This window comes from Bos indicus, chromosome 2 (assembly GCF_029378745.1).
Source record: "Bos indicus isolate NIAB-ARS_2022 breed Sahiwal x Tharparkar chromosome 2, NIAB-ARS_B.indTharparkar_mat_pri_1.0, whole genome shotgun sequence".
NCBI classification, from domain to species: domain Eukaryota; kingdom Metazoa; phylum Chordata; class Mammalia; order Artiodactyla; family Bovidae; genus Bos; species Bos indicus.
Genome location: NC_091761.1, coordinates 89,359,426 through 89,374,074, shown reverse-complemented (window position 1 = coordinate 89,374,074; position 14,649 = coordinate 89,359,426). Strand labels below are relative to the sequence as shown.

The 14,649-nt window shown below is 41.1% G+C and overlaps 1 protein-coding gene across 2 annotated transcripts in view; it reads right to left on the bottom strand.

Annotated features, from left to right (window-relative positions):
* Positions 1-14,649, bottom strand: part of LOC109569328 (aldehyde oxidase 2) — a 77,723-nt gene that overhangs the window by 26,572 nt on the left and 36,502 nt on the right. For both annotated transcript variants that reach the window (XM_070769948.1, XM_070769939.1), the window contains 8 exons: positions 13,862-13,984; positions 10,792-10,888; positions 10,222-10,346; positions 9,325-9,458; positions 7,191-7,278; positions 4,684-4,770; positions 4,306-4,497; positions 1,798-2,025 (listed from right to left, as the gene is read on the bottom strand). In XM_070769948.1, the coding sequence (XP_070626049.1) occupies positions 1,798-2,025; positions 4,306-4,497; positions 4,684-4,770; positions 7,191-7,278; positions 9,325-9,458; positions 10,222-10,346; positions 10,792-10,888; positions 13,862-13,984 (1,074 nt within the window). The remainder of the gene's footprint in view (positions 1-1,797; positions 2,026-4,305; positions 4,498-4,683; positions 4,771-7,190; positions 7,279-9,324; positions 9,459-10,221; positions 10,347-10,791; positions 10,889-13,861; positions 13,985-14,649) is intronic.

The window sequence follows — 14,649 nt, the reverse complement described above, 5'->3', positions numbered from 1 at the left end:
GAGGGAGCCCTGGTCTGGCTCATCTCCGAGTGCTGTAGAGAACTCTGAGCAGGTCTGAATCACAGAGACACTAAATGTGTATTTGTTAAACTGGACGAATGGAAATGTGGCATTTTCCTTTCCAGGAGGAGGAGGAATTGGGACTTTAATCTGTTCATGTCTGGAGATGCCCAGAGGCCCAGGGTGGCTTGGAGCAGCTCCAGAGCACTGAAGCTTGTGGGTGCTAATAATAGTACTTATTCACTGTGGGCCCATTGACTCTGAGGACAGTGCTTCTCATACCTAATTGAGAGAGTGAGTGTTCCAGCTTTGTGAGTCATCAGCTGACCTGGAATAACACACTTCAACTCCCAAGCAGATGATTCTCGGGTGCCTCAATTTAGAACTCTGTGGGGAAGCTGGAGGCCTTTCAAATGGAGACAGTCAGTGCTTGATTGAAAGCTGGTTTTTTTTGTAGCAAGATGAGAAATTTGCTCGCATGGATGATGGTAGAGAGTAGGATATGGGGGCCATACAAGTGAGAGGAGATGTAGTATAATAAAAAATAAATATGAAGCACAAGGATATATTATACAATACGGGGAGTATAGCCAATATTTTATAGTAACTATAAATGGAGTGTAACCTTTCATATTGTGAATCATTATACTGTATACCTGTTAAGTATTGTGCAGCAACTATACTTAAATAATAATCCCCCTTTCCCCAATAATAAAATATAAAAATAATAAAATAAAAAAAAATAATAATAATCCCCCTTTCCCCAAAACTGTAGTCTTTGGCCCTGGTTCTTGGTACAGAACTCTTAAAACCCTTGGAATTTATTGTCTTCTATATGCTCATGGGATGGTTCATGGAGGGAATCTAAATAATTTCAAAATGGGTGCTCATTACTACAAAAATCAACCACACACAGTCAGAAGATGCTCTCAGCCTTGTCTCCCAGTCTCCAGGGAGGGGAGAGCAACTGGAGATTGAGATCAGCCACCAATGGTCAATAATGTAATCAACCATACCTATATAATGAATCCATTACCCTTCCTTGTCAAATGTCAGTGGTCTGGGAGCTTCTGGGTTGGTGAACACATTCATAAGCTGGAGGGGGCATGCCTGGACAGAGAGAGTATGTACGCTTGGCCCTTGATCTTCGGGGTCTGTGCTAACTCTGGGTAGTTAGTGCCAGAACTGAATTGCTGGACACCCAGTTGGTGTCGGGGAATTGATGGAGAAAAGACAACACTTGGTGTCAGAGAGGAAAACCATACTGGCAGCTATCTAGGATCGTTTATGCTCCATTGATTGATACAGTCCAGACTTGTAGATGTAACAGTTAGCCTCCTCCTGCCTCTTTGGACCTTGTGGGCTCCTGTACCCCTTTTAAAAAGTACAAATTTATTTTTTGGCTGCTGGGCATATGGTATCTTAGTTCCCCCACTGGGGATCAAACCTGGACCCCCTGCATTGGAAGCACAGAGTCTTAACCACCAGATTACAGGAATCACTTAGCCACAGGAAGTTCCTACTCCTGTTTCCTATTTGAATAGTGGGGGTTCAGTGGGGCCACTGCCCCATCTCGGCAGTTTTGCTGCTGTGGCTCTCATGCTTGCGGCTGCTGTTTTCTGCCATTGAGGTGTTTTTCTACTGTGCTGTGTTGAAAGTGCTTGCAGGTGGGGGACTGCTCACTTCTCCCAGGTGCTGGGGGAGGGGCTCAGTGGCCCAGGGAAATGTGACGCTCTCCCCAAGTCAGAGCCAAGTGTGTCCAACAGGAGGGTTACCACCCACACATACAAGCTTCACCTGATGATAGCTTGTTGCAGCAAAGCCGACTGAAAATTTCATGGGAATCACCGCAATGCCTCTTTTCTTCCAGTAGTTCTTCTTATTGAACTCTTCCACTTGCTTTCTTCTGTTGTGAAAGGAAGACGCGTCCAGACATTCGTTCCAACATCTTACCAGGCTCTCAGGGTTGAACGCTTGTTTGTAGATGGTTTTATCAACTGTTCGGTACATGTTTTTCTCCCTAATCTGAAGTGAGTGAGAAATGGAATCATTAGCGGAGAAGGCAATGGCACCCTACTCCAGTACTCTTGCCTGGAGAATCCCATGGACAGAGGCGCCTGATAGGCTGCAGTCCATGGGGTCACTAGGAGTCAGACACCACTGAGCAACTTCACTTTCACTTTCATGCATTGGAGAAGGAAATGGCAACCCACTCCAGTGTTCTTGCCTGGAGAATCCCAGGGACGGGGGAGCCTGGTGGGCTGCTGTCTCTGGGGTCGCACAGAGTCGGACACGACTGAAGCGACTTAGCAGCAGCAGTTATGATAAGACAGAAAGTGATTGTGAAATAGAGATTTGAAAAGCCTCCCCATTAAAGCACTTCGGTGGGGGGAGAAGACAGGATTTTTGTTTCTTTTTCTTTGAGCTCAGTCTTTGTTTTTATAGAAATAATGAAGCATGATTTCTTTTCTTCAAGGCATCAATCAGGGTTTCTGTCTCCTTAAAGTGGAGAGTAGAGGTAGTGACTGATCTGTGAAGGGCAGTGGGATGAAGGGGCTGGAGGAGGAAGAGTATCCTTTTTTTTCACAGTTCAAAGGGTGGAGAAGAGTTAGTAGACAGTATGTTAAAGCAAGGATTTATTGTCATAACGAAGACTTGTTTTGCTAGAGAGGGAGAACAGTGCACCTACTGACAAATAGCAGATCTTTTCTAAGCCTTCCAATTGCCTTTGGAATGTGTGGTCAAATCTTTAAAAAATGTATTTAAATATGGGTGTGTCATGTCCTGGAAACTTGCAACATCTGACAAAGAAGCAGGGGAGCCCACTGAGATATGCTCAAGGTTTTTCATCATCCCCAATCACTCTAATGATAAAGGAGTTACGATTAATAGCAGTTACACTGGAATACTACCGGTTTATAGAAACAAATATTTTCATGAATGCTAACTCATTTAATTCTTGTGGGAGCTCTGTGAGGTCATATTGTCCTCATTTTGTAGATAAAGAAATGGAGCCACAATGAAGCTGCCTCTCATTGTTCAAGTGTTCCACTGGCCCAGATGACCTTTCATTCTCTGTGCTATTATTCTTCAAGGCCACCCCAGTGTCATCTTCTCCAGGAAGTTCTGCTCCATACCCCTCCACCAAGCCAGTGTGACGTTTGTCTCCTTTGTATCCACAGAACACTTTATGTGACTTCTCTTGGGATAACCATCATCTCTCTTGTTCAATATTTAGGCATTCCACTGTGCATAAGAAGTACCCCCAACAATTACAATTCACAGACCTGGTGGTCCTCCCTGTTGCATTTAAAGACAAAGAGGTTCAAAGCCATGGAGAGCCTTGCTGCAGCAGAGGGTCTCTATTGGGGGATACAGGGGATAGAAGTGGAAAAAGTAGGCTGGGATTTGCTTGGAATGCGTGAGGAGTTGGAAAAGTATTATCAACAATTATCTCACTTGTCAGTGGCTGCCTCTCTTTGGTCTGGCATATTGTACATATTATGAACACTTTAGGATCTTGCACAAAATAGTATTTTTGGAGGGCATTCTTTTGGCAGTATCTCTCAAAAGTTTTCAAGTGCACCAGCAATTCCACTTCTCTAAGTTTATTGTACAGATATACACAATGAGGCAAAGATATAACCTTGGTACATTTGTACCAGTACCAATTAAATAGCAAAAATGGTTAAGAAACTGAATATGTACCAATAGTGCAGTGTCTAAATAAATTTAGATACATAATAGTACTATTCAGTCACGAAAAGGAATGAAGTAGTTCATTCTACTAGCATGGGAAGATGGCCAGGCGTACTGTCAAGTAGAAAAGGTAAGGGGCAGAATTCTGTGTTTATTATAGTCTCATTTTGAAAATAAGCATATAAGTGTAGCTATCCATCATATGTTAATGTTTATGTATGTAGAAATACAGATGGGTGGGTAAACAGAGAAAGAGCTAGGACAGTAAACACAGAATTGTTAACAATGGTCACCCTCAACCAATAGGGATGGGGATAAAAAAGAAGGATGTTTACTTTTCACTTTAATAACTTCAGTATGGCTTGAATTTTAAAAAGAGTAATTCCTTTTGTACAAATTAAAACAAGAAAGGAAGAAAATAAATTGTTGCAAAAAGAGGAAGGCCAATATGTGGAGGTGAACTCTTTTAGATAGCCCTTAATTTACCTTGAGTTCTGAGCCAGGTCTAATTTGTGTGGCTCTTCCGGGGTATTTCCTTGGGTAGCTGGTTTCCTACCTCATCTGATTCTTCAATAGCCTTGGTTATGACTTCGATTTCTACCTTACCTTTTCTGGCGGAAGGCCACATTTGGCTGCCACAGCTGTGATGCATGATTCTGTTACCAGGGTTCCTTGGGGGAAGCCAAATCCTCGAAAGGCCGTGTTGGATGGTAAATTTGTCAGGCATGCACGGCCCCGGAACCTGAGGTTGCGGATTTTATATGCATTTTCCAGCTTCAGGATAAGAAATTCTGTTACCTAAAGTAAAAGGAGATATTTACATATTCCGGACAACATTTTTTCCTTGTCTCTAAAAGTCAGTTACAGTGTTGAACTGCTTGTGGAACGAGGTAAGTATTTGATGAAACTGCTCCACAAAGACTCATATAGAAATTCTGCATTCTGTTCACAAACCAGGACAGTCCTGGTTTCTGATATACGTACCAGCTCTGAGTCATCCAACGTGCACCCTCCGTTAATGAAGCACTCGATGTCTAGAGCTTTGATTCGCCCGTTGTTCATGAATCCCACCTGTCACCAAATGATGGACATTTTACGATATGTTTGGAATTTAGTGCTAAGTTTGCTCCTCCATGGGCAGGACTGAAGACAGGCCACTCCCATTTGCTCTGTGGTGGACTACGTCTGGATAGTCTCTCGTTTTTCAGTGCTTGGCAGACAAGACCTCCTCTGACCTGAATTTTGCTGAGCCCTTTTCTTTCACCGTGTAATTTTCTGGTTTCACAGTCAGTATGGAATTCTAAAATCCTTGCTTGTCTCCCAGCACTTAATTGCTACCCGCTTCTTCCTTGTTCTTGGAAGATTCTCCTCACTTTTTACTGATTTTCCTTCTAATTTAGTCTTTGGTTTTCCGCCTTGTGGAAAAGTCTCTGGGATTCCAGAGTCTGTCGGAAGGAATAGAAGTGCCTCTTGTTATGAGAAAGCCTTGGAGATTGCGGAATGGACACAGGAGGGACTGCCTCATCTTACTGAACTGGTGAAGCACTTGGTCACTCTGGAAAGATGGCATGAATATGAGCTGCTGTTACTACCAGGACTCACTGAGTGCACCTCGTATTTTTCTGAAGTTGCCACTCCCTTCCTCCCACCTAGACCATTTTGTTTGCACAGCCCAGAATGAAAAGAAAAATTACCACTTCCTAATGTAGTTCCACCAAGAAAGAATTGGCCGTGGTTCCTTTGCCTTTTTGAAAACAGGGATAAATACGTCGATGGAACCATTTACCTATATGGGGCCACTTACATATTCATACTACAAGGGAAATTTTGGATAACAAATCAGAGAAGTTAGGAAATGGAGCAAAGTGTACAAGTTCAGAATTTATGGTAATTTTGACAAATGCTAGGCTGAAGTTTTCATGAAGGAAGGCTTGCTAAGCAAAGCAGTACCATAAGTGAGGGAGCAGAGGGATTCTGAAACTGTTCAGTATAAACTTTTCAAGGATTTTGGAAGGGCCTATGCACACATAGTCATCTATTATGCTAGTCTATGAATAGTTCTGAATAACCAAGCAAAACTTTGAGGATACATACACATACACATTATAATATTGGAAGCAAAATTATATTTAAAAATAAAACTTTTTTTCAAAAAGTCCGTTTTTTAAAATTATATTTTATATTACTATAATTACCAAAATATTTATAGTCTAGAACCCTCTTAATAAGTACTAGTACTAAAACAGTCTCATAACTATGGTATAATTGAAGCCTGATTTATAATCCAGCCCAAACCAAAGAACTCAACAGCTACCATAACACCAACTCCCACAATCCCAGAGGGTGCCTTCACATTGCTCTTGGGCCTAGAGGATAATAAGAGTTGTGAGTATTCATTTATTTTTTATTTGAAGGTGAAAAAAAAGGTTTAATGGCCAACTATGGTCTTTTCCTCTCTAATTATAAAAATTACTAATATCAGTGGAAGAAATAAAATTGTGCTGTGCTATGGAAAGCTGTGGTTTAGTCACAGGGAATAGAATAATTTAGTAATCTAAAGCAACAACAGAATCAGACAGAAAAATCTAGCTACGTGTATGCTGTGTGTGCTAAGTTGCTTCAGTTGTGTCTGACTCTTCGTGAAACTACAGACTATAGCCTGCCAGACTCCTCTGTTCACAGGATTCTCCAGGCAAGAATACTGGAATGGTTTGCCATGCTCTCTTTCAGGGGATCTTCCTGACCCAGCAATTGAACCTGTGTCTCCTATGTCTCCTGCAATGGCAGGTGGGTTCTTTACCACTAGCACCATCTGGGAAGCCCATGTGTATGCCATAAGCAATTCCCAAATAAAGCATGTTTGATATGGGAACAATTACATTAGATCTGTCCTAACAACTCAGCTACAAATTTGAAGTATTGTTGTCAACCAGATCCCAGCAATTATTTATCACAGTGTTTGTGCTATAGTTGCACAAAAATACAAAGGATGTAATTTGAGACAATTTTAAATTATTTCACTAGTTAGTGGATTCTTTTTCCTATTTGAAAAGAGCTTTTTGTGACACTCATAACCATTTGGTGGGACCACTTGTAAAAAATGATTTTGCAGTTAAATTGGTCAAATTATCTCCAAACATCTGTATTGTAAAATAATATTTTTATCATCAAGAAGCTTTGGTATAACAAATGTCTGAAGTTTTATTTATTTATTTTTTGTCTTTGAGGAATCACTAACATAAATCCTGTTCCTTAAATAGTGTTTTTATCATTATTGGAAACTGTATTTTTTATCATTTAGCTTCTTCATAATTTTATAATAGATTTACTAAAAGCTCCTCACAAAACGTTATGAGTATTCAAATACACATTTTAATATTGTAGATGTTAAGATGATTGTTTTTAGAATTTGGCAAAATAAAAATAATAGGAAAGGGTAAAACCATTCAAATAAAATGAGGTACTTCAGTATTTTCCTCTTTAATACTTACTTTATATTTTCCAAATAATGGGTGTCTTCCCCCAGTTATTAACATATCATCTTCACGATCAAGAACAAGACGGATGGGGTGACCAGTTCTAAAGAAAACAAATTTTAGATTCGTCTTCCATCCCACCCATCCATTCATCCATCTACTCATCTACCATCCACCTACATATTTATCCATTCTCTCATTTAACTATCTACCCTCCCATCTATCCACCCTCCCACTCATATGTACAAGCATTCATTTAACCATCCACCCATCACTTATATATTCACTGAGTGCATACGGTGTGCTAGGCACTGATACGAATTGATGTATGACCAAATCACTATTACCTCTATGTTCTAGAACTCAGTGTTTGGAGATCTAGCCAAAAAAGATTAATGTCACATGTCAGTTAACTTGTGTTCTTATGCTTCCAATGTGACTCTCACCCAGATCTATTCTTTTTTCATATCCCTGCCACTAGTTACCGGAGAAGGCAATGGCACCCCACTCCAGTACTCTTGCCTGGAAAATCCCATGGACGGAGGAGCCTGGTGGGCTGCCATCCATGGGGTCGCTAAGAGTTGGACACAACTGAGCGACTTAGCAGCAGCAGCCACTAGTTACAAAGGAGAAAGAGTGTGAACAGGTAGATCAAACTTAACAACACAACTGGAAAAACAAGAAGCACACAGCCTAGGAAGTCTGGGTTAGAATCTTCACTTTCAGTCATAAATCCTACTGTGTTGGCTAATTTGGGCTCTTGGGTAGCTAGGAGGTTCAGGCTTTCTGTTTACCTTGGCAGAGGTTCCCAGATTTTGAAGTGCAGAAGAATCATCTGGAGTGCTGGTGGATTCTGCAGCATCTGGGCCTAAGTGCAGATTCCTGGGCCTTACCACTAGGATTTGGGTGGGAGTGGCTCTAGACTCTACCTCTTTCTCAGTGATTCTGATGCAGGGGTCTTCAGGTACATGTTGAAAACCCACGATTCTACCAGAATTTCCTTTTTTCTTTAATGGTGAGGACCACCTGGAGCATCAGTGAAATGTAGTTTCCAGTATATCCCCTGGTCATCCTGATTCACTGGGTCTGGGGTGGGGAAGCAGGACTTTCTATGAACTTGGGAGACTCTTACTATCAATAGGTTGGGAACACTGCTCTGGGAAGTACTTAATGCACAGCAGGTATTGTAACTTAAGGCAATGGTTCTCGTACTTGGATGCACAGTGGAATTACTGGGGAATTTTTAAAATAGACTGATGCCAGGGTCAATGAGGGGTAGCCTAGGTATTGGGATTTAAATGCTCCCTAGATGATTCTAACATACAGTCATGTTTGAGAAGCCTTAAATGCACAAAGCCTGGTGGGAATACAATGAATTAATTATTCCTTGCTGAGTCCTTGGTGGGTGTGAATCGAGTTTCATTATGAAAAAACTGGGGATGCGATTCAGATTCTGCCTTCTCCCCACCTGTCATTGCAAAATGAGGCACATGTCTGAGTGCTTTGGGACCTCTGAATTACATGGAAACTGTCAAGGGAAGCGGGACCTTTGAAATTTGCAGGACAGTTGGGGCTTTGACATAGTAAAACAAGACAAGACAGCCATAAAAATGAACAAGGAATAGAAAAGTCAGCATGTGAACAGCATGAACAGTGCAGGAGCAAGACTTCTGGCTGGGGTTAGACCAGGAGCTCTGTTTGAGGATGTCTTGTGTCCACTGAACATCCATTGAATGAGCGTCCTCCCAGGAGCAGGAGACTTTTCTTTCTCACCCTGCTTTGTCTTCAGCTGGTGGTAGAAAGGAAAAGTGGGGGAGCAGCCTCTCCCTTGGCACTCCACTTGGGCAGGTGACTTGCCCCACCCCTAAATGGGTCATCTTCCATGAAGCTCAAGGATGGGGCAGTGTCAGCTCTGGAGGTGTTCAACTAATAGTACCACTTTTCCTTTATAGAGCAAATTAGCCTATTCAAACTTCTAAGTGCATTTGACTTTTCCAATAACTTTAGGAGGGTGGATAAAAGAGACAAGAGGCTGAGGTGCCCAAGGATACTCAGCTGGTGATGACAGCAGCCCAGGTGACCCTCGGGCTGCCGATATGCCCTCAGCTCTGTGCATTTCACGCCCTCCCATGTCCCTAGGTGCACTTACTTGAGAGCACCCACAGCTGCAATAGCCCCGAAGACAGCCGGTCTCCCTATCTTCCCGCCAAAACCTCCACCCACTCGCTTTACATGACAGGTGATCCTGTTGATGGGGATGTTTAAAGTGGAGGACACTGTTTTCTGTAAAAGGTAGGTAATGGGAAAGTTTTACAAGGGTAAAGTGGTAAAGAAGGTTTTTGCTTCCTAAAACACAACAGCAAAATTCATCCACCCCTACTGTTAGTAAAAACAAAGAAATAAACAGCTGAGACAGTCTGAATCTTTCAGCGTTCTACTGAGTTCATTAATGTTGCTAATCTCCATAAAACAAACTTTCCAGCAGAAAAGTGGTCTTTTCCAAAAGGGAAACTGTCAGAGTCCTGGATTCCTGTCAAAACCTGGATCCTAGCCAAATGCTTACACCTAAAGTCCCAGTAAGGTGAAAACCTGCAAACTCCTGACAATTTATTAAACAGGAAGAAATGTTTGCAACTAAAACTCGGAACACTTTATGACTGGGGAAATGATACTGTGTTATGAAGTGCTGTGTTTACTCCAAAGGTTGCCTGTAGTGATTATTTTAGGGAAAAATCAAGTACAGAAATAATTGTGTCATCCAATCACTGTCACATTTAAGCATGAAGCCAGTGAATGTTCACTTTAAATTGAAAATGATTAAAAAAAAAAAAAAAAAAAGAAAATGATTGTGGCTGTTCTTTCATTTACTTGACAAGACCGGAAAACATAAAAAATGGTTCCAGGGTCTTAGTTGCTCTGCTGATGTGTAATACTTAGATTCTAAGACTCTGCAGGTAAAATGGCAGCCGTTGTGAGGCTGTGGAGGCTGAAGGCCATGAGGGAACTGGAAAGTTGGGGAGGAGGTGGGGCAGATCCTGGACCTCACCTGCACGTGGGCTGGATCCTGTGTTGACACATAAATGTCCAGTTCTTTGTCCTCTGTCTTTGGAATAACAAGCACTCTCTGTGTTTCCATGTAAAAATGCTCCTGTCCTCCGACATGGACCTCTCCTGTTAAGGGCAAGTAAAGGAAAGTGCCTGAAGGTGTGTTCTGGTTGGGGAATTCAAAAGCAAGTGAGACATGGACTGGCTGGCTGGATTTGTCCTGATTGAGAAACTGATGGATCAGGTGTTTTGTCCTGTGACAACTGAGGTCATCTGTTTCAGAGACTGCGGTTCTGGATAAGAAGTTGAAAATCTCTGCTTTTGTTCTTCATTCTGTCCTTGACTAATCAAAGTCTTAGGAATTTTTTATTTATTCTATTGCTCCCTACCTGCCCCCCCGCCCCAACCCCAAGCAACACATGCACAATTTGAAAGGAAGCGAGAGAGGAGAACTTTGGTAAAATGCCACGACTTTAGGGGGTGGTCTTTCTGAAAGGAAATCACATGCTCTCCAGTCTGTTTCAGAAGAGAATTGCACAAATATTCTAGGAAACAATCCTGAGTCACTCACCTTCAACAATTTGATCAACTTTTTCAAATGCCTCCTCGATGTTTCCTTGTTCAAGTTTTTTTTCAGGGCACAGGAATGAGTTGTGTTTTATGGCATCCTGAGTGACAGGAAGAAAAAAAAGCTAATTCTTTTTGTCGTTTTCTTCCACTGGCAAATTTTTCTTACTCAAAAGCCGGCAAACTCCGACAATCGCCATCTGCTAGGACACGTGAAAGGAGTCAGGCCAGCAAAGGAGTGTGTCCTTGAGTAGCAGACTCCCCGCAGAGCCGAGATGCCATAGAAAATGCCTTCTCAGTTGCAGAGAAAACCAGCAAGGGTTAGAGAGACATTAAGATTTGAGATCTGGGGATACTATGATGGTCCAGGATAATAACTACTCATTTCTCCATTTCAATGTGGATGTCCAGGGCGCAGGTGATAGATCCAAATGCAGTAAGAGTGAGGCTCAGGGCCCTCCCCTTTTCCCCACTTCATGAATAAAAATACTTGTGTCAGACTTCATGTTGAAGGGGAGGACTCAAGTCCTAATGCACCTCTGGGGCAAGAAAACCCAACAGAGATATGGTAGGCAGTTTGTTCATTTCTTTGTGTATTTGGCATATCTCATAAGGGCTTCCTAGCCCTTTATGCTAGGGTTTTTTTTGGCAACAATATTATGAACTGACTGACACATGAATACTGGAAGCCATCCTGTCCTGCTGTTCTGTGGGTTGATCTATGGCAGTTGATTCTTGCTTAACCTTTATTTCCTTTTTTTAAAAAATTTAATTTACTTTATTCAACATAAGCACAAATATGTCTATTTGTCAAGAGTGTAGTGTTGAAGATCAACCCCCAACTAAAGAAACAAAATGCAAAGCAACTTCTCCCCCCTCCAGAAAACAGTTTTCCTCAAATTACTCACTAATTTAATAACAGAATTTTCCAAATGTTAAGAAATCTAGGATTATTACCCTGTAATGATAACACCTAATAACCTTTAGATACAGGTGTTTTCCATATTTCACAAGGACACCTGACTCTTGTGTTCTTACTCCCTAATGATTTCAAGTCCGTGGCCTTTTTTGTTAATGACAATGTGAACAGTGAAAGCAGCTAATATTTATTGAGTGCATGCTTTGTGTCAAACACTGTACAATAGACAGTGTATTTACATGTATTCTCACATGAATTCTATTATTCTCTCCACTTTCCAGATGAAGAAGCTGGGCTTAAGGAGGTTAAAATAACTTTCCCAAAGTCATGCTTCAAATAAGTGATGGAGGCAGTTTTCAAGCCTGGCTGTTTTCAGAAACATCTTGCCTAATAATAAATGCTTGATTTCTCAAAGCAGTAGAAAATGAAGAATATAGCTGAAGTTTTCACTTTTTTGCTGTACCAAGATCTCAGTATGTCAATCTAGTATGTGTGGAAGTATGTTTATTGTCATCTGTAAATATGTCCTAAGTTAGTATAATCTTATTATAATATATGCTATGTTTATATATAATATATGCTATAACTAGGTGCTAGCCACTGTTCTACATGCTTTCTGAATATTAACTCATTTAGTCTTACAACCTGATGAGGCAGGTTTTATTACTGTTCTCTTCTTTTTACAAAGGAGGAAACTATGGCACAGATATGTTAAGAAACTTGTCCAAGGTCACATAGCTAAGAAGTGGTGCAGCCAAGATTCAAGCCTGGCAGTTTGAATCACAGTTCTAGAACCAGTGTTTTTAGACAGAACTCTATATTGCTTCTTATATATATAGTCATGTGAATGAATGAATGGATGAATGAGCATTGGTATATATGACTGTTCTTTTACCTACTTTTCTTCACAGAAGAACTCTTTTTACTGATGGTGGAGAGTCCTATTCTGAGGGAACCCTAGATCTCTAAGTGTTCTGAGCTCCAGGATATTTCATGAGGATATCCTTTGGGTGCCATTTCCCCTCTTGAGGAAATGGGATTGGAATTGATATTTCAAAAACCCTTGTTAGGATCCTAGTACAACTCTAGAAAGGGGTGTGAGCCAAGAACAATGGCCTGAACTTCTTGCAAACTTGACAAAATGGGAATTTGGAATAGAGTTGATTTAATTTAGAAAGAACTAGAAACATGACCTTTTTAACACTCTGAATATTGAGCAAGTTGTACCTTCTAGGGACATTTTTAAAATGTTCAAATGGTTCACTAGGGCCTTTGAAAAAATTTTATTTCTTTCACAAGCAAAAATTAAGTACTCTTTTTTTTTCTATTTAATTGATATGAACTTATCTTTCATTGAATTAGAGCACACAAATGCCATAAATCTACATCTGATTTTTCTAATCTAAATTCATTATTTTTTGCTGGAAGTTGCATTTGTTTTCCATCATCTAGAACCAGAAGTGAGAATGGAAATTTCTATGGAATTCTATCATGAAGGTCCCACTGCTTTGGGGCTCCGTTTTGAAAAGATTATTACTCCCAATATCCATTCCCACCACTTTCCTCAAGTAATAGAACCCCCAGTTTCTAGTGAATACCTGGCCACCTAGAATAAAATGTATGTTTCCCAGACCCCCTTTCTAGGAGTATTGGTGTGGTACATGACTAGGTTCTAACCAAGGAGATGTAGAAAGATTATGTGCAGCTTCTGGAAAGTGTCTTTAAGGGGAGGGGATATACTCTTCATCATTGCCGCATTCTCTCTGCTGACAGAAGTGTGGACTCAAAGGTCAGTGTTCAGTAACTGTTGTGGACCGAAGTGTGATCTAGAGAATGGAAACCACGCAGGACAGAGCGACTATTAATAGATATAAGGAGCCCAGACCCTGACACTTAGAGTCACATGTAAGTTTGAAACTGACCATTTCTAGACTTTTTTGAATGTGCAGGACAAAGAAACTTCTATTTTTTTCCTGTTTCTTGGAACCAAAGCTAATTTTAATTCATGCAAGTAATGCCTTCCAGAAAAGTTGATTTTTCCAGAGTAAACCAGCGATGAAAAAGTAGTAGAACCCTGAATAAGTCTCACATTAAGAAGTTTACAAGGGACTTCTGATTCTACAACCTTATAGGAGAGCCCAGGCACTCTGCTTACCTTGATGGTGAAGATTATGGGCTCCAGCTCTTCATAAGTTATCTTTATCTTTTCAATAGCACGTTTTGCCTGTACATCTGTTTCTGCAACCACAGCACAGATGATCTGGCCCACGCAGAGTACCTGCAAAAAGTATAGGCATGAAGCCGGGGGGAAATTCTGGGTAAAAGTACTATCAGTCCAAACTTACCAGTGGCTGGTGCCTTAGTTACCATTATTGACCAATAGTAACCAGACTGGAGTCACATCATGTGCTTGGCTAAAAAAAAATTCTTTAAACTTTTAATTTAAAAGTTAATTTAAATCATATATATGGTTTCATTAGCCATTTTACTCAATTGAATGTAAGCCTCAGAGTGGATGTGAATTTGGCTGGGACCGGAATTTGCTATGTCCTCTGTTGAGGGTGATTCATTCATGTGGGATGCCTTCATGGAGTCATTTTAAAGATAAGGGGAGTATATTTTGAACACTATGATTCCTGTGCCTCCCTCTACAGCCCCCAAACTGAAGCACTGACCCCCAGTGGGACTGTATTTGTAGATAAGGCCTTCAAAGAGGTAATGAAGGTGAAATGAGGTCCTAAGGTTGGAGCTCTAATTCAGTGTGACTGGTGTCCTTATAAGAAGACGTAGGGGGAGAAAAGGGAATTCCCTCATGGTCCAGTGATTAGGACTTCACGCTTCCACTGCAGGGTCACGGGTTCCATCCCTGGTGGGGAAACTAAAATCCCGGATGCCATGAGGCGTGGCCAAAAAAAAAGAGGTAGAAACACCAGGGAGGCTTAT